At 38.4% G+C, this 20538-nt stretch overlaps 1 protein-coding gene across 4 annotated transcripts; it reads right to left on the reverse strand.

Annotated features, from left to right (window-relative positions):
- Positions 1–238: 238 nt before the first annotated feature.
- On the reverse strand, positions 239–18910 carry LOC109637377 (signal transducer and activator of transcription 4). Of its 4 annotated transcripts, none has more exons than XM_069533338.1 (24): positions 18772–18910; positions 18525–18653; positions 17362–17497; positions 13131–13229; positions 11222–11314; positions 11055–11133; positions 10812–10897; positions 10473–10624; positions 9079–9237; positions 8264–8356; positions 7748–7807; positions 7543–7563; positions 6192–6282; positions 5921–5965; positions 5615–5698; positions 5445–5543; positions 5078–5213; positions 4068–4120; positions 3808–3899; positions 1960–2093; positions 1636–1827; positions 1468–1513; positions 1198–1303; positions 239–823 (listed from the first exon to the last, which is right to left on the reverse strand). In XM_069533338.1, exons 2-24 carry the CDS (start codon positions 18650–18652, stop codon positions 800–802), a joined length of 2208 nt encoding a protein of 735 aa, XP_069389439.1. In that variant the 5' UTR covers position 18653; positions 18772–18910; the 3' UTR covers positions 239–799. The 4 variants fall into 4 exon arrangements, with proteins under 4 accessions (XP_069389439.1, XP_019955226.1, XP_069389438.1 ...); XM_020099667.2 differs by having other exon boundaries at positions 3808–3902; XM_069533337.1 differs by having other exon boundaries at positions 6192–6285.
- Between the last annotated feature and the right edge of the window lie 1628 nt (positions 18911–20538).

Raw genomic sequence — 20538 nt, forward strand, 5'->3', positions numbered from 1 at the left:
ATTTTCCCCCCGCCCATAGTCTCTCTCTCTCTCTGACTCCAAAGCTGCAGGATTCAGACAACAGCAATTATTATGATAATTATTTTTATATACTGTTACCATTAATTACATCTTTACAGCCATACATATCAGAGCTGAAACCTGATGCTGCACAACTGTTACTGTAACCCCACCCCAACCACCACCACCACCACAAGCGCACATTTCTCTCACTCTCTAGTAATCACGTGATTCATAGTTAGTCATAGGTATTTTTAATATTGGCTGCTTCCAAAGTAAAAGCTCAAAAGACTTATATTACAAAGTGATATCTTGGCATTGCCATCCCTCCCCGTGGTTGATAGGTGAGCTAACCATGAATGAATATATTAACAGAAAAGCAAATGAATGTGTTTGCAACACAGGTCGCGTCAAATCATTGTGGAACTACCACACAGTGTCCACTGCACCAATTACAGCTTAGTAATACAGAAATAAAAAAGCAAGCTAATATCAACATTGCAGTCAAATTTAACAATTTTAAATTGTCATATATACAATGATAGCCTTATAGAACTTACTCAATAGTTAAAACATTATTATTGAAAACTAGGTTGTCTCTGATCTTCAGTAAAAACACAGTGATGTCAACATTTTTATCAAAAACAATTATGAATGAAAAAACAACACAACCACAAGTAAAAAATCCCATTTCACCACAAAAAATGAACTCTTTCATAATCATCAAGATGTTGATGGAAGACTGGTTTCAGGTTAGTGGGAAAACCTTGTCTGGAACCTTCGATATCTGAATGTGGCTTCACTCTGAGTATGGGGAACTCATCTGTAAAGCAAAGGGAGAAGAGGAGAATTACTTTACATAACTAAAAGGAAAGAATATCTTGAATTTCCCTCCGGGGATTAATAAAGTATTTCTGATTTACAGATCAGTTTTATTGAAACTTTCAGTATTTGCTCGAACCAAAGGACGAAACTGTTTTTAAATTAGTAAATACAATGCTAGAATACAATTTTACTCTAGAGCAAAAAACGTTAATTAGCATTTTAAGACATGTTCAATATTATGGGAAAGACTGACCACCCGAAAACATAATGCCTCTGGCCACTGGCTGTCATCAGCACAGAGGCATGAAAAAACTGAATATTGCCAACATTGTCCTTTATGAAACAAAGTGATGCAGGAGCATGCAAACTTACTGTTTCTATGTCGAAGCACAGATGCTCGTTTAGCATATTAAACTCGCCAGGAGTCATCGGGGGCTCAGGAGACCGGCAAGAAGGTAATGTGGTGCTTGTATTAGAGCTGGAATACAAATTTAAACGATACAAGTTATGGAGAATATGCTGTGGGCTGCACCTGCAGCAGAATGTTAGTAAAATTACAATAAAAAGTTAACCATATAAATATCAGTCAGTACAAAGTGAGCTGAGAATGGGTCTGAGTGTGTGAGGTACTAATAAACTCACCGTAATTCAGAGATGGGGATCAGGGTAGATGATATGTATGGATGGACTGAAAATGTAACAATGATATGAGAAACATTAGTGTTGTTGTACACAACTTATTCAGCCAATAAAGATTCATTCTGTAGAAAACATGAACTCTTGAAGACATGGATGTGCGTGCACTCTTGCCTTTGCTGGGCTGACTGTTGTAAAGCCGACCGAAGGCATCGTCTTTGGGGATGTCGGGGTAGAGGAACTTAAGTGGGTTCTCTGGGACGACCCCATCTGAGATCACTTTATAGTCTCGTATGATGTCGGCAAATGGGAGAGCGCTAAGCCGGTTCTTAGTATATGGCTCCACAGAGTTGAACTTCACTTCTCCTATTGTAAGAACGTATCATTATTACCAAGGTTTAGCATTGCAGAGAATAAACTAATGTATCTTAATTATCTGTGTTGGCTAAACAATCACATTTGTGGGGATTATTCAACTGCCAAAAAAAGAGACCTCACCGTTGCTATTCTCCACCCAGGTAAAAGTTATTCCTCCGAGGTGGCTCTCACTGAAGCGTAAGAGGAAGGTGCCTGGCTCTCTGTCCTTCAGCAGAGAACGCTCAGTCTCTTTACTCACAAAACCCATGATGTAGCTAAAAATAAATAAAAAGATCTCCTTGAGCTTGGTACTTTGTTTTTCCTGAGAACTTCTCTATCACATTAGTATTCTACTGATAAGTTGTGGTTAAGTTGAATGACCCTGTTTTTACTGAAACCATTTACAATGCTTATCCATCCATCTATTATCTATGCAGCTTGTTCATGGAGCCAATCCCAGCTGTGTGAGTGGCTGTGGAAAATCCTGGACAGGTTGAGACAACCAACACTGTCACATTCACACCAACGGCCATTTTAGAGTCACCAATTAGTCTAACCCCCTACAGTGTCTATTAAATCAAATATAGTTTATTCAATCTGGATTAATAAATGTATCAGAAAAACAGCCAGAACAAATAATAGTTGCTGCACTTTTAACACCTGTGCCAGTTTAAAGTCAGAATGGTGATTATTATATCTATTTGCATGGAGTGGAACTGGAGTATAGTTTTTCCTGATGTTCTTTGCCATTTGCCATGTTCACTGCAATACAGCAGTTTGACACAATATGACTGAACAGTTCTGAGAGAATGAGAAAGATATAAGCCGATTCCTTAAGATGCTTCATTTCTACAAATCTGAGACACTGGCCCATTAAGCTACATTTTATGCAACACGCCACACATATGGATTTGGTGCAGCTTCTTTATGGAAGGTTCTGGAACATGTAACAGGAGATATCAGAGCTTTAAAAGAAGAATCCTACATTCATCTTCTTTCTGACAGCTAGCTGAGAAGATTAATCCCACTCTTATGACTAAATGCTGAATACTGTTAGCTGTAGCTCTATATTAAGCATGCATATGTGTGGTATCAAGCTTCTCATCTAAACCATGGTAAGAAAGAAAATAAAAGTATTTAATCTCTTACAATATACAAGGCTTCCAGAAACTAGGGATAGTTCACTGAAAATTAAAATTCACTCATCATCCACTCACCACTATGCAGATGGAGGGGTGGGTGAAGTGTTTGACTCTCAGAAGTTAACTTTGTAGCAGCCGAATCCGATACAATTGGAGTCAATAGTGACTTACAATTCAGATGTAATAAAACAGAAAAAAAAATTAAATGCCTCCATGCTGCTTGTGTGGTGTTATCCAAGTGTTCACAAGCCCTGACGTTCATATCTGAAACAAGGTCATTTACACTGTGTTTCAAGCCTAAAAGTCCACTGGAAGTCGCAATGCTAGGAGACTTAGCTACACGGTGGTGTGTCCGAGGATTTGTGGATGCACCTCGTAGGAAGATATCAGAGGACATTTAGGCTTAAAACACTGTGCAAATGACGACATTTCAAGTTGAATATGAATGAGGGGGTTTGCAGACACTTGGATGACACCAAAAGAGAAGTATGGAGGCATTTTATATTATATCTGTTTCTTTTATTACGTCTGAAGTCTAGGTCACCATTGACTTCAATTGCATCGGATTCAACTGCTACAAAGTTAACCTCTGAGACTCCACACGTGTTTTGTGGACTCAAACACTTCACCCACCCCTCCATCTGCATAGTGGTGAGTAGATGATGAGTGAATTTGAATTTTTCAGTGAACTATCCCTTTAAACTAATAGTACTTTGATTTCTCACTAAATAACACTTCCTACATGTATCTTTAGCAAAGTGAAAACAAATACAAATGCACAGAGGATGGGCAGATTCAGATGCGGTGAAGTGAAATGTAGTGAAGATGGACTGAGACAGTGGCTTACTTCTCATTCCAAACTGGCAGTAAATGTTTCTTGATGAGCTCGAGGATGGAGTCCAACCACATCCAGAAACTGAAGGGCTTTCCTGGAATATTCTCCTTGAAGATGCGCGACACAAAGAGATAGAGAGACGAGGAGCACTCATTTGCCATTCAAACATCACATTGTAGATTTAATATACTGTATGTTTTCAATTTACCACTAGATGGCACCACCATATTTGATTTAAGACCACATGATGCTGCCTGTGATTGTGTAGTTACCTTAGAGAACTTCGACCACGACACGTGATAGTCGCTGCAGGAGACGTGCTGACCTACATAAAGATATAGTAAATAACATCCTTGACTTTATCAAGGTATACAACACAAAGAAGCCCTGTCCCAAATCACCCCTTAGCCCTACAACTTGGTTATACCCCTTTGTTTTGAGCATGGCCGTTAAGCGGTAGTGTTTCTGTATGTGATGTATGTGTGGCCATCTAGCCCTTCAAACACCCCTTCAACCGTAGTGTATTCAGGACCCCCCTAAAAACAAATGCTTTATGAACAGACGAAGTGAATCAACACAGTGACCTCTGTGGGTAAAATACTCATAAATGTAAGAATTACATCTTGCAAAACAACCAATGTTTAAATCTAGCGGAATATTTTATTTGAATCCAGCAGCAAATGAAAATGCAATTGAATCGCTGTATCATGCTTGTCTCAAAAATTGCTATTCATGCCGTCAAAACAAGCATGTAAACAGTGCGAGTGAGAGTAATGAGTAACCTTTGTTACTCCTGTGTCCTGTGTATGAAGTTTGAAAAAAATTCCTTTCGGACGTTATAAAGTTTATGATAAAAAGGAAAACGTTACATTGAAATAACCGATGTAAACATGCTGACTGACTGTGTACTGATTTATAGATGAAGCTGTTCAGAAAGAATATGAACAAACTGCCAATAACCGTCTCTGAACACTCGTCAACTCGCTGGGGCTCTTCGCTCTCTCTCCTTGCTCTCCGAGTCTCTTCCCTACTCTCCTGATACAAAAATACGCAGGAGATTTTTCTGAATGGGCGGGGGAGTGAGCAGTCTGCTGTGAGAGGGGCACAATTCGTGCTTTATGGTCGCAATATAGTCATTTAATTTATCTCACGTGGAACAAGCAGCAGTACACAGAGTATATTCGATTTTATCGCCCACCCCTACGTAGTAGCCAGAGAAAACCCAGCTGAACTCCATTTTCTATTATTCCAAAATCAGCTCAAGCTCAAGGGCAAAACATACCAAGAAGCTTTTCTCCAAGCATGGTGAGCTGCTCCTTGTTGAGGCCGCGACCGGCAAAGGTGGAGAACTGCCAGCTAAGGACCTCAGAGAGCTGGCTCCAGCTGGCCCGAGGTGGGTTTCCAAAGAATGCCAGGTTCTGTGAATGAATAGAAAGGATCAAGGGGGAGGATTTACATCTCTAAGTATAATGCAATACCACAAACTTCCACCACAAAACTAATTGTAAAGTTGAATTAACACCACAAGCTGTTGTATTCATTTAGACTTCTCTAGATGTACCTGTGCAGTAAACTGCAACTGATGTATGTAGCATTTTCCACTTTTTCATTGGACATTTGAAAATACTTTTTAGAATGTGTTGGCTCACCCTCGGCTCGTCCGTCAGAAGGTTGTACCACATGACAGAGGCCCAGCCTCCGGGCAGCTGGCTCACGTTGGAAATGACCACCAGTGGCAGGGAACACGTCTGAAACAGTTGAGTTCACAATAAGCAAGTTGCTGCAACAACAGCAAACACCAAATCAAATCTACACTGACCTCCAGGTCAATGGTGAGGCCCTGCACTGTGAAGGAGGCCTCAAAACTGAGAGAGTGAAGTTCTTCTGTCACTGAGAGCAGACCCTGAAAAACACCCGACAACACTGCATTATGAACATTCAAATGATGAAGCTCATTGGTACAACTACTTAAAAACGATAGATCAAACAATAAAAGTGAAGGCATACAGCAGTTTGTGATTAACATTGTTTATCATTTATTTCTGTTCCGAAAACACAATTAGACTGTACGTGACACACAACACTTTGCTGGTGCATCGATGCTGAGCTTGTCTGTATATCTTACCTCACTCCCCTTTGTGCCATTGATATATTTCTTCTCTTTCAACTGCTGTAAGATACAAACTCAATGTCAAGTGGCTTCAGTATAACAAATCACCATTGACTAAGTAATTATTGCAAAAAGATTTCTTCTACTATTTTTATTTATTTTACCAATACTGTATGATAGCTATGAGAAATTAAATAAAATTTTATGACATTTTATCTTCCTATGTCGGTGAGAAACAGAGGACTGGTTATGTGAACACAGACTGATAGTGAATTGCTTTTCTTACCAGGTGTCTAAAGTCAACAGAGAGGCAGCCATTGGAGTAGTCCTCAATATCCATAACTTTAGTGTTGTTGGTCAGGATGAAAAACTGCCGACTTCTGAGAAGAAAAGAGGGTAAAACTAAAAAGCCTAGATTTAACTGATGTCAGCTGTAAATGTGCAGCAGGTTGTATTGATTTATTAAAGGAGTTGGATGATATGATGCAACTATTTTTGCACACACACACACACACACACACACACACACACCACCCCTGAGTCTCTGAGTCTGGTTCTTGGAGGTGGCTTCTGGTTGAAAGTATTTTTTCACTGTCACAACGTGATTCCTCATTTTGGAAACTGCATTGGCACGTCTCGCCTCAACCTCACAGTGCAAAGTGTCTTTGCATGCTTGTATGCTTGTGATTTGACATTAAACAAAATTGTGATTTGACATTAAACAAATAAAATAAAACTCAATTGAAGTGTAGCTGCTAAAATCAGGAATGCGACAACATTAGATAACTGTAAAATCTATGACATCCATGGGACTTTAACAGCATGTAGTTAAAAATATACAATTACTCTAAAGTAAATAAAGAAGCCAAAAACTTTAATATTTTGTTATTCAATAAATGTGGAAAGTTACAATGGATTATGGGTATTTGGGCTATACTGAAGAGAAAAACTTGTAGATTTTAGAGAATAATAACATAAATAATGAGAATTAGTGGTAATTTAATGAGAAATATGAGAAAAAAATATTGAGAAAGAACCCGTGCTCGCCGGAAGTTTCATCACAGTTGACCACAACCAAACATTTCCTCCTTCACATAAGGGGCAACTTGCTCCAAGTGTGTGTGGTTCTTTCTTCAGAATACACTCAGTTTCTATTGTGTAGTACTGATGAGCCAGAAGATGAGGTATTTTATTTTGAAACTTAAACTTAAGTGTAACTTCACAAAATGCTCCACATTGTACATTTTAACAGACTGATCTTCTGATATCCCCTGAATAAAATGACAAATAACTTTATGACTTTATTCTTCTAACACAATAACTTTTATTCTCAAAATCTCAGATTTGTTTTCCCTTTTAGTGGCCTTAAAACACCTTTATGGAAAAGAGATGAAAAAAATGCAAAAAGAAATGAAGGAGAACGAACTTTGATTTGTGGAGTTGGGAATTTATCAATTTCTAGATGCTGAAGAGATGTTTCATCATGTTTGCCGTACTGACTGCACTATGACAGTAATCTTGTGTAGTATAGTGATGGCCACTGTTCTTAAAGCTGATATCTTGATGTAACACTTCTTCTATCTGTGCTAAAATTAAACATCAGCAGTATGTCCTGTTTTGAGGTTGCGTGTACTCACACTCTGCCAGGGGGGAGGTCCCTGGAGACACAAACATAACAAAAACACACAAATAAAAAGATTATTGCTGAGACCAATCCATCTGCAGGATATGACTTTTACAATACATAAAGATGGATAAATACACATAATAAGTCAGGGTTACATACACTTATGCATGTTGAAATGTTCATGTTGTCACAAAGATTTAACATAAATATCTTACTTGTCAAATGTTGTTTTCACTTTCAGCTGATAATCCACTTCTGGGAGTTTAACCAGGAGTCTGAGAGAAATCAACAACACAACTATTCTTTCACCAAGTAATAACACATAATCAGATAAAACATAAAAATATTATTTAACCTAGGATGGCACTAAGTAGATTACACCAAATTACACACTTCAAATCAGTCTCCTAAATGTCCCTGATTTTTTAAAGAAGATCCATGAAATATTCTTTAGGAATTCAGTGGAATTGAAAATTTTATATCTCGCAATATTGAAAAAAGTAAAAAAAAAAAATAGAAATCCTGGATTAGCCCTCTGATACAGATCTACACAAACATGTAATGACTTTTTCCCTGACCCATACTGCATCCTTCCACACTAAAACCAACAAACCAGCCAAACAGATGGGGGTGAAAAACATAACCTCCTTAGTCGAGTTAATAAGGATTCATTATAAACAGGAGCAATACAGAAAATACAGCAGGAAATCATAAAACAGATATGATTATACCTGACTTTGGTGGTGAACTGTACTCCAGTCTTGATGATGAGGGGTTTCTGTGGATGTGTGGGCATGCACGGCTGCTTCTCCACCACGAATGAGCTGAGAACAAACAAACACACCTCATATGATTTGCCCAGCTGTCATCATGTTGACACTCATGCATGTGAGCAGGTATTTACACCACGGTGGCTTGTGTTTGTCAACTTTCTATGTAGTGCAGCTACCACTGCTGCAAGTGAAGTCATGTCACTCATTTATACATGATGGTGCACTCAGCCCTTTATGGACAATGAGCAGAAGATAGGGCTGCACAAATATGAAGTTGTGAAACCAGCTCCTGGTCAGAAAGCGTCATTCCTAGTTGCTGACAAAGTGTGAAAAGTCGCTAAAATCCCCATGGTTGCTGTTAAAGGTTCAGTGTGTAGAATTTAGAGAAATCTAGAGGTGAAGTTGCATGTTGCAGCTGAATGCTCCTCATCTTAACCTTCCCTTCCCAACATGAAAGAGAACCTGTGGTGAACTTCAGTTGTCATGAAAACTCAAAAGGTTTTAGTTTGTGAAGTTTGGATGACAGTAAAAACCATCGCGGCCTCCATGTAAATTAAGTAGTTAAAATAGAAAGGGTAAAGAAAACAACAATTCATACAATTTAGATGAAACACTCCAGTGAAACATCACTAGGACTATTTTATATTCTATTTCCTTTTCACCTAATCTTACACATCCACTACATCCATTATGTATTTTTTCATCAGGTTCACACTGTACATACTGTGGATGTGTTTCATTGCTCGTGCTGTACTGTGTGGTGTTCACAGTACCTCTTGATGAGGTGATAGATGAGGTATTTAACTCGCTCCTCCATCTGAGGTTTTTGCAGCGGGATCGGGTCACTCTCATACGTGACCTTCCCAACCAGCTCCCCCAGTTTGTCCAGCTGACGCTTGACCTGGAAGAGACTCTGGGCCGTCAGGGAAAACCTGAGAAGGGTGGGTGAGAGGATGAGAGAGGGATTTCAGGATTACAACCCTCATACAGTATATTATGTTGGACTTTTCTAATGTGCATGAGAATGGAGGTTACATAAATCAAAGGTTACAAAGTCAAAAGTCACAACCAGGCTTGCATGTGTATGATGCCAAACTGCACTGCTTTGAGCTAAATGCTAAAAGCAGCATTCTCACAGATGACAGTGCTGATACAAAATACAGCTGAGGTTGATGGGGATGTTATGAAACAGAAGAATTGGACAAATGAAAATGTCCACCTGATCATGGTACAATAGAGAGAAAAGCAGGGGAGCAAAAGCATTTTTCAGTATGGTAGTTTATCCTCTGGGGTCTATGAGATAGTGGTGGAGCAACATTTTATATTCATTTTTATTATTTCTCTGTACTGTATTGAGAGTCAGATGCAACAAAATTTCAATCAAATGTGTACTTATCTGGTGTCTCATTTTTGAATGACAATAAAAGTATTTTGAAGGCTGCGGTAATAGCATTGATTTTGTTGGCAGCCACATCTTGGTCTTAGCTTGGTGATCGCAAAGGTCTTATACAAAGCCTTCATAACAAATTGAAGGGTTGAGCATTTACAAAGTCATAAATGTTTCATCATGGGAGATATACAATCCATTGCGTTTGGAACTTAAACATACTAACGACTACAAGTCGTATATTTTTATAATAACTTTATAATTAGTGCAGCACTGTCACAATACAAGCACTGTATTGGACCCATGACGTAGTGTTTGTTTTAGTCTTTGTTTTGCAGTACATGGGTGACTAAATGCAGTATTGTATTTTGAACACTGGGTGGAGTATGAGCAGAGGAAAGATGTAGTTGAGCTCCATAGACTGTATTGAGCTCCAGATGGTGAATGGCAAGTGTGTGAAAGGGGGAGCAGTTCTCTGAGCGAGTGACAGCATGTCAGTGTTTCATGGTGTTAACACAGAATTTACTGAACATAAACTTGGCTGTGATAAATTGGAAGATGCACTTTGATCCACCTGTGCTAAGGTAAATATGAAAAGTGTGTAAACATGAATAAATGTACTCAGTTATACAGTGCACGGTCAATGATTTATTGTTTTTGCCCAGAACACGTGTCCAAACAGTTCTTCATGTTCACCCATCACTGGTTCAATTCATTGTATTTGGTTTGATTGGAAGACAATTCACAATGTATATCCCTATATTCAGGGATGCTCATTACCAACTCTGCAGCTGGTCCAGGCTGGTGAGCAGGGGACCCCCGATGGCAGCAACCTGCTGCCTGCGCTTCCAGTCCTGCAACTCAGGGTTGAGCTGAGAGGTCATCAGGTCATCAATCTCTTTGACCACAATATCCATCTTAGACAGGATCTCCTAACAGGGGTATGAAGATGGTTTGTGGAATGTAAATCACATCCTGTCATGCGCATGTGTATTTGTACTATCAAGAACCTTTTGTCATCTATGCCACTTTTAATATTTTTCATTTTAACGTATGGAGGCATTTTGTGAGTTCTGGCCCTTATAAACCAGATCTTTGCAGGATAATACAAATTCATACCTTCCTTTTAAAGTCGAGCCTGTTAAGCATTTCCTGTAGTCTTGTAACTTCCTGTTTCATTGTCTCAGAGTTTCTATCTGATGATTCTGACACACGAACACAAAACCACAAATATATAGCACATTGAAAAGTGTTGGAGACTGTGCAGAAGTAAGAAACACACATACACAAGAAATCACACTGTTATATTTAGTGCTGAGCTTCTTTTCACAGTTTATCTGCACATATTAAAAGAGGCCTCACCCCGAGACTGGAGGGTCTTGTATCGGAAATCAAAGTCATCCTGCATGTCCTCAATGTATTTCACAGCCTGGTCCATTAACTAGACAAAGACAGATGCAGTTATTTTTTTCAAGGTTTAGAAAAAACTATAATATCTTTGTTTTTTGTTTTTCTTGTGTTTCAGTTACCTGCACGCTGCCCCTGATGATTCCAACTCTGTTGTCCAGGTTAGTCTGTCTCTCAAAGGCCACAGAATTCTCTAATGATTTCTCCAGTGGACCCTGTTCAGGGATTTATATTTAGTATAAATTTAGAAATAATATTTCTTTAAACATGTAGGTCAAACACTATGTAAACTGTTATCAGTCTGTCATCCAAGATTCATAATGTAATGCTGACAAAACTTGGATAAAGAATAGTTAAAACCATGTACAAAACACTTGCCAACTACTGTTGTTTTAAACAAAAATAATACACCAACGCTAATCTGTCAGCACTTGTTCTTGATGTTAATGTTGACACATCCTGTCAAAAATAAATAAAATAAAATAAATAGTTCCTGAAATAAGACCAAGAGTCTGCAGCCATGTAGTGATTCAGTGAAGCTGCTAGATAAATGTGTAAAGTTAAAGGTCCAGTGTGTAAGATTTAGGTGAAAGGGATCTATTGGCAGAAATTTAATGTAGAATAATCCTCATGATGTTTTTCAATAGTTTCATCTCAATTGTATGAATTGTACTTTTCTTTACCCCAGAAAAGACCTTTTATATTGAAATACTTTAGATTTACATCGAGGGGATCCTCTCTACGGAGGCTGCCATGTTTTTTACATTAGTCCAGTCTGGACAAACTAAACACCTTTTAGTGTTTATGACAACTGAAGCTACCACAGGTTCTTTTCCATGTTTGGAAGGAGAGGGTGAGGTGAGGGGTGTTCAGCTGCAACATGCAACACTAGATATCACTAAATTCTACACACTGTACCTTTAAGATGGTTACACTGATAATGATACCACGCTGATATTATGTAATGTTTGCAATGTTTATCATCTTAGTTTAGTGTGTTAGCATTCTAACCATAAATCACAATAGATGTTGATAGTAATGTTGCTGCTTTTATAGGTGTTTTACCACAGACGTAAGTATTGGACTGATCAAGACTCTGAGCAAACAATAGCACTAGATATAAAGTCAGATGAAACACACCAGTGGGTGTGAACATTTCAAAAACCCTCTCGACCCTCTGAGTTTTGATTCAACCAATATAATAAGGTCAACTTTTGAATATTGTTTATTCGGTTGTCATTGTTTTTTGCCCCTTTGGGTGCATCAGAGACAAACTGTAAATACAGAACTGACATTTTAGCACCTTGTTGTACTGGTTAGAAATATTTGCCACCTAGTAAACGTCCGTGAATGACCATGCTTTTAGTGTTGTTTTCAGTCTCTGCACCAACTCATGAGGAAAATATTTGGTTCTTTAGATGTTCATCATCAGCAACAGGTAGTTTGTGCTGAACTGACACTGTGAAAGCAATTAGAGTCACCTAACACAGTCACATTGCAAAAACCAAAACACTGAGCTAAAGGATGCTAAAAAAAGAGCTCAGAGAGTTGAGCTGACATTTTATAGATTCATCACTACACTCCTTTCACATGCAAATCATGTGATCCACTGTAAATACAATACATCAAACACAAGACACAAAAAAGAATAAAGATTTTTAGAAGACCTTTAGTTTCATACTATCTTTGAGACACAAAACCCTTTTTTACTTTGTTGGAAAAATGTGTCTTTATTGTAAATATAATGTAATTTTTTATTTCAGTTTAATTTTTGTTTTGCATTATATATATATATATATATATCTTACATAACTACAAACAAATCTGATTTGTTATGCGTGCAACCCTTAAACAATGAATATAATTTTCCACTCCCAACTGTTTCTTGGGAATTAATTGAGGTGACTGGGAATGTGGGGGTGTAAAATATTTAGTACATGTGTCTGCCTGGAAGGAGGACTGATTTACCAGCAGCAGTTAGTATTAAGGAACCACAGGGACTTTCCCACTGAGGATGATGCTGTGACAAACCTGTTCCTGCATGCAAGCGCTGGAGAGAATACGACGCTCCTCCCTGAGGCAGGTGGAGATAACTCTGGCCATGACAGTGGGGTTGGCTGTGTATTTAATCTGTGGAGACACACACACACACACACACACACACACACACACAGTTACAAAAAGACCTGGGTGACAAAGGGATGATAAATAAAAAAAAACAAAGGAAGTTACTTTTATTTAGAGAAAATATTTTTATATTTAGAGAAATATTTTCTCATTAATGTTTGGGTGCTGTCATTATGGTAAATGGTCTGTATTAATATTGTGTTTTTATAGTCTTGATGACCATTCAAAACACATTACAGTTTTGCCATTCACACGCATACAGTGCATCTATGTGCTTTATCACAGCTCAATCACACATGCACAGCTGTCAGGGGCAATTTGGGGTTCAGATCTTGCCAAGATGGCAAGCAAAACCATGGAGAGAGGGATAGAACCGACCTTCTGAGAAGTGGACCACTCATCCCACTCTTCTTTAGTTAGCACTAACCTGAAAAACTAAGCACTTGTTTTGGAGGAAATAGTTTTCACAGAGCACTGTTTTACAGTAAGTCCTCCCAGTGAGCTTATTTACTGGAAGTACTTTAATGTGCTGAATAACCAAAGCGAAGAGGTTGAACTGGACTAGCAAGTTGAATATCGGTGACAGGTAGTGAAAGGTGTGCACAGATACTTGGAGCATAATAACGTTCATTTGAATCTTTGAGAACATTTTAAGGGTGTGACTCCAGCTTTGCAGCTAATGGGATTCATTCAGGACTTTAAATACAGTTGTATCTTAAAAGTAAAAACATTTCATCCCTGAAATGAGTTACATCACATTTTAGAAATGAATACTGCAGAATCTTTGGAGCATCTCACACAGGAAAAGAAAATATTTGTAATTAATTTGGATTAGCATCACACTCTTTTCAATCGTTATCAGCCTGATAATCAACAAAAATGTATTTGGAAATAATACACATCGAGTAAATAGCCTCTGAGGCTCAAAAAAAAGGCCAAATATACCTTTAGTCTTTACTGGTTTGGGTCAAACTCCAAAACACACGGGATTTCACATTTACCCACCATGTAATCAACTGCGTAAAAAAGGGAATTGAAAGTTGGATCTTGCTTCCAATAAGGGAGTGCCCTACTCATCTCAAACCTAGATCTCTGAGCATTTATAATTGGGCTTGAGTGTTTTGTCCTTTTTTCTATTTGTATATCTGGATACTGATTTCAATATTAGTTACTTGTACTGTGTCAGTCTCACATTCTTTTTTTCTGACCTGCTTAGGGATCACAATTGATTTATGTGCTCTGTCCCTATACATTAAAAACTATGTTGCCATCAAGGTGATGCCAAAGAAAACATTATACAATAGTTCACAGTCTGGTACATCCTGTGACAAATCAACTGACCTTTATGGGAAAACTCAGTGGAATGCCCCCAAACCTCGAACACACTTGAACATATGCATGTACGTATAGTACAGGGTTTTAAACATCAACAGCAGTGAAAAAGAGAAAACAATCAGTGCATCTAAATAATTATGAGCCATACACTTTCCCCCAGTCAAACGTCTGCCTCCATAGCTGCTTCTTATCACATGATTCTATTGGTGTACATGAGATTCTGCTGTTAGGAGAGAAATTTGTTTTTCACTCTCGCCTCCGGCTGTGACTAAGTTGACATGCATCAGCATCATTACCTGCAGAATGACGGGTGAGGATGCATCAACACTCCTACACGCTCACTTTTATCACAGCAACAACCAAACTATTCATAGTTGCAGATTAGTTTGATGTTTCTAAGGCTACTTACCACCGACTAATTCTCTTTTTACGTTGACCTGCATATTCAGCAAAATGTATTCTAGAAATATCATTGGTGCTCTTACAACAGTGGTGTTTACACAACACAAGTGAGAATATGCTGACATTTTCTGATGAAGATCTGATGAGGATCAGTGAAGGTCAAACAGAATGAGCAACAGAAGGGATTTTCCCAAGAATGACCCTGCTTGAATAATCTGGATGTTGAGACAAAATAACAAAAGATTGTTCAAATTTCTCTTGTTGCTGTCTAGAAATCTACCTACTAATTCCACAAATGTCTGTCTGTGGAACACAAATCTCGAAAGCCGTTCATTTAATCAGCTTCTTTCTTGGCATGTCTATTGTTAATGGGAGTGGGGTTCATTTGTCTGTTGTATTTCGTCACATTGAACCGACAGACATTCACAGGAGTCACAGGTGCTGATCTCATGACAACATTCATACATTCACTTCCTCCCTACTCTTAACAATTAGTCCTCAGTGTAGGAGCACACGTTCCTTTTGTTCCTGTTATCCAGCTGAATTGCAGAACTTTTATTTTGAATAGTTGAGAACTTGGGTTTGAAGATTGTGTTGATTGTAGAGACCTCTGAAATAGCTGACATGTAATGTATGAATACATACAAATCATTCTAACTTGATTATCAACCAAACACGTTAAAAAAAGACAATTTGTTTTCTTTTTATGAAAAAGATTGACTATAAATAATTGTGAATTAGCTTCAACGTGGACCAAGAGAACTGACACTGCTCAAGTGTTTCTAGATCAACAAATCAAGATCACTTCCCTTATTTTTCGTTGACTTACCCAATCGGCATAAAAGATTTTCTAGGAATAAATCTAGTGATCTTACCACAGCGGTGGTAATGCAATACGTATCCTGGAGATCACTTTTTTCTTAAATTTGTCTGATGAAGATCAGAGATGTTCAAACACAAATATGAGTGACAGATGGTTTTTCCCTGGAATGACTCTTCTCTTGTATTATAAAAAAATGATGATGCACACTGCACACATCAGAACAATAACAATGATAACAGGCCACACTTCACGACAGCGCAGGAGTAACTACTTCCTCTGAGAAGTTTAGACTTTGGCACACACACTGATACACAGGAAACAGCAGTGCAAGCATCACAGGTTTGTTCAGTAAAGGCTCATGTCTTTTCCAGAATCAAATGCGTGCTGAGGGTTTTCAAAGTGCACTCACTTCAACCAAACATCCTGTGACAGCTCTGGGACCTGTCTCTCATGAGCCCGTATTACCATGAAAAAATTATATCAATAGAGAAAGACACAAAAGAAGACTTTTGGCAGACCACAGTATTGTGGTCTGTAGCCACTGCCTTCAAATGCTCAACTGCACTTTAAAACTGAGGGCACACACAAGCAAAAAGACAAACTTCTATTATGTAGCTTTATAGCAATTTGTATTTTTTTGTATTTTTATGTAATAAATGTATTATTTTTAAAAGAATAGACCATCTTTACTTTTGTAAAAAGGTAATATACAGTCGGCCTCTGCTCATTTCTTTTTACATTTGAGAGAGTGGACAGTAAAATCTCTAGCTCCTGCTCTCTGGTAACACAGAAATAATAAAAAAGGAGTTACGCCCAAACTGAAAACACAGCTTAGACATTTTAACTTCCCTGTCAACTCCAGTACAAACACACTACAGATACAAGTACTTCTCCTTATTAGAGAAACTTTAAATTGACTGCTGCCATTGTAGTTTCTGGTCCACTGAAGACAGAAAGGAAAACATTTCTTTGTGCTTGCATTCTGCCTTGCAGCCTCAAACATCATAAACTTCTTTTGAAAGATATTTCCCCCCAGAAATCAGACCAAAATCTCTCTAGTCGTTCTGTGACATATAATAGAGTGGTTTGAAATTGACTGTTGCACATGGTGATTGTAGTTTATGGTCCAATTTTACGAAACTTCGCACTAATACAAGATAGAATAGTAAAATAAACCACTGAGCTCATGTCTTCAATTCATCTTGATATTATATCTTTTTTTAGTCTGGACCTTTGTCACTGTTTAGCACGTCTGTTGTTTATTCTTTGTTGCAGTTTTCTGTCTAGATATACCGCTTGCTCAGACAGAGTACATTAGTGGAGGTTATTTGTCATTTAGAAAGTACTGTGTGGGCATGTCTAATAACAAAATGAGCAATCAGACATTTTTCATGTGTTGGACGTAGGAGTATGTAAAGGAGTAAAATTCCTAGACTAAAACTAATTACTCTGTTGTGTAACTTGCAAAGGCAGAATTCAAGTATTGTTGTAGTAACGCAACTTTAAAATCTTTGCTCAGAATGGATCTGAGTGCTGCAGAACAGCAGAAGAAGTGGGATATGAAGGGTGACACACCTGTAGCTGCTGTTGTATGATTTTCATGTTGTGCCTCAGCAGGAAGTTCTGCTCCTGTGAACGCACTCTCTCCATCTGGGAAAGCAGGTTTGTGAACTGCACCGCTGCCAGGGACTCATCGTTAGCCACCGTGTCCCTGAAAACACACAGCGGCCGATGTTTAGGAGAAGACGGCAGAATAGGTCTAACAGAAGTGAGCAGCCATTGGGCTATATAAAAATGTGGTTATATACAAATAAATAGTAAACTCAACACTCAGACTTAGAATGCTTTTCTTTCTCTTGTGTTTTTAGGAAAAAAAACAAAAGGATGTGAAAGGGAAAATCAAAACGTTCTCAGTGTGTGATTCACTATGACTTGTGAAGTTGTCATAGGTGTCATAGGTCTATTTAAAGGCTCAAGATACACAGGGCAACATTATACTTCATTTGGACTTTTGTTTCTGTCTAGTCCATTTTTCAGACTCCTGATTGAATCTCCAGCACCTGAGGATAAAATCTGCTGCTTCAGCTGCTAAATGCTCCACTGTGATCACCAGTGCGTCACTACTGTCTATCTGCTGTCTGCTGCTGGACAGGGAAAGTACAGCAGGTAAAGAATGTCACTGGCTTTTCTGGCTCCTCGCTGACACTCATTGTCTTCAGGAAACTACATTGATGACAGAAAAGGTGTGGGTTGTAAAACCAATGAGCCGAGCGACTCTTGTCTCTGTGATTAACCCCTTTCAGGTTTTACGGCATTAAATTAAAGCTTGATGTCAGTGCAATAAAACCCACTGAATGGAATCCCTTTTGTTATTCAACTGTTCTAACAGAGGTTGTTTCCATATCTATAACTGAATAAATGCACACAGTTCTCTACGCTTTGTACCCAGACTTCCCCCCTGCTTCACCTTTGTGTTGTGCGTGGCACAGAGATGTGTACAGCAGCCCCACAGTATCATTTAAAAGGTTGATCACCCAGATTGCTAAATTTGTTGTGTTTTTTTACTTAACCCCTAGAATCCAGCAACACTGAACTTTTGAAGTTGTTGGTGGGTTTTGCACATATATTGATTTTACCCTCCCACCCTCCAGGTGTAAGTAAAATTCTGTTTCGTGGCTTGGGTGAGGAGATCTTGTGAACAGGGTGCTTGACAAAGAGAGAGACAGAGTAGGACTCACCAGTCCTGAGACTCGATCCAGCTGGCCAGACCCTGTCGGATGTCCATGGGGAAGTTATCATCATACAGATAATCCACATGTTCGAGGAGTCTGATCTCCAGCTGCTGGATCTGCTTCCACTGGCTCATGCTGCAGACACACACACACAAAACATATGTCGATGATATCCATCTTTAGTCAGGAGACATATTGATTCATTCATTCATACGTCAGTGCCATGACTGTTTTTTTTTATCGCAGTTGTTACCTGAGACGTTTGTGCGCAGTCCTCCTGACGCTCAGTCACCATGTGCTCTTGTTTCTCACTTTAACTTTCGTTTTCAACCATGTCAGAAAAACACCTCATTTACATACAGGGGCTGTACTCTGAGGTAGGCATGTTCCTCTCTCTCTCTCTCACACACACACACACACACACACACACACACACACACACACACACACACACACACATATATATATATATATAATAATGGTAATTAATGACTGGGTGGTATTTGACTTGACTTTTACCTGGTTTAGATGGGAAAATAAAAACAAGTCTATCTTGCATACATGTTTCATATATGTTTAAAAAACAGATTTAAAATGTGCAATGTGAACATTAACATAGTTTAAGGAGGTTGTCTGAACTATAAATGCGAATTATTAGACAGCAGGGCCGACCTTTCCTGCTCAGGGACCTGCAGCCTTAAGTCATGCACCATTAGCTGAATTAGGGTTTCTAAAGTAATGCTTGCTACTGAGACTGCAGGACATTCAGACACAGGCCAATTTGGACAGCAAATATAAAAATGTTAAATTGTGTAACATTTACAAGATAAACATTGCAACAAAATATTTTTTAACATTTTAGACAGTTAACAGGTTTGGGTCTCATCCATCAGTAAGGCAGACATGACATAATGTAGCCTTTGTTGCATGCATATATAAAACAAATGTACCTTATGTGACTTTATTTAATGAAAAAGGGTTTCAAGTTATACAAAAGCTATTCTATCCACTGCAAAACAGGTCCCCCAAACTTATCCTGCAGGACCTCCACATGAACAGGGCCAGCCCAAGTTGACAGAAACAAATAGAAACTTGAAAAGGTGAGATAAGTTTCTGTCGAAGAACATTGAATTAACTAAAGAAATTAAATGCAAATGTTTCCTAATAGTTGGTGTCTTCAATATGTGTCAAAAACACATTCAAAATGTAATAATAAAGAGTTATAACTAAGTGATGTGTAATCAGTGGCAGACGTGTGGTAGCTAACCATTAATGTGGAAGAGCAGAATTTCACAAAGTACAGCACGTGTGATTGTGGGTAATCACGTAGCAGTTATTGTAAAGTCTTTATATCATCACATGCAGTAAAGGCTTATCAGCTGATTCACGAGGTAGGAATCATTTGTGAGTCTATGTTCAACACTGGGACTGAACTTAATTTTGTTCTTTCATGGATGGGGTGTTCATTGTTGTATATGAAAGTGTATACTTCACATTGCATGTGATTAGCAAAAGAAAGTTCACATCTTAGAGTCTTAGAAAGGAAACAAGGAAGGAAGGAAACAGGGTATAACAGCATTTATTTATGGCTGGGGGAACTCGGACAGTTATTTAAAAAAGAAAAAAAAAGTTTTCTAACTTTTCTGTAATGTCTCAAACCAAACAATGCATCATTAAATCAAAGTATAAACCATAGATATGGTCCAAAACAAAAGAAGAACAGTCTTTGGGTGCGTTTTGAAAAAGATGTAGGCTAACACAGGAGTTGTGTATTTGTATAAATCCTTACAATGATCTAACCAGTTTAATCAGTGACCTTTATGACCCAAAATCTTGTCTAGTGGTGTTACTGCTGCCTGAGAGCCTAAACTCAGGCCCTAGATCCCTTTCACTTAGCAACGGTTGCTAACAACTACAGCAGTGTCCATCTGACTCTTTATTCAGTCTCTGGCTCAAACTTTGCTCTCAGCTGGGGTCGTTGCTCCAGCAGAGAACCGATGATTGGCCTGTTTGTGCGTCT

This window comes from Paralichthys olivaceus, chromosome 10 (assembly GCF_024713975.1).
Source record: "Paralichthys olivaceus isolate ysfri-2021 chromosome 10, ASM2471397v2, whole genome shotgun sequence".
NCBI lineage: Eukaryota > Metazoa > Chordata > Actinopteri > Pleuronectiformes > Paralichthyidae > Paralichthys > Paralichthys olivaceus.

What these genes read in the sequence shown, in the direction of transcription:
- LOC109637377 (XM_020099666.2), bottom strand. Translation starts at nt 18,652, where the DNA reads ATGAGCCAGTGGAAGCAGATCCAGCAGCTGGAGATCAGACTCCTCGAA. An exon ending in ATCTATCACCTCATCAAGAG is followed by an intron (nt 8,357 to 9,078) that starts GTACTGTGAACA and finishes GTTTGTTCTCAG; the next exon opens with CTCATTCGTGGTGGAGAAGC. An exon ending in ATCCCCATCTCTGAATTACG is followed by an intron (nt 1,304 to 1,467) that starts GTGAGTTTATTA and finishes TTTGTATTCCAG; the next exon opens with CTCTAATACAAGCACCACAT.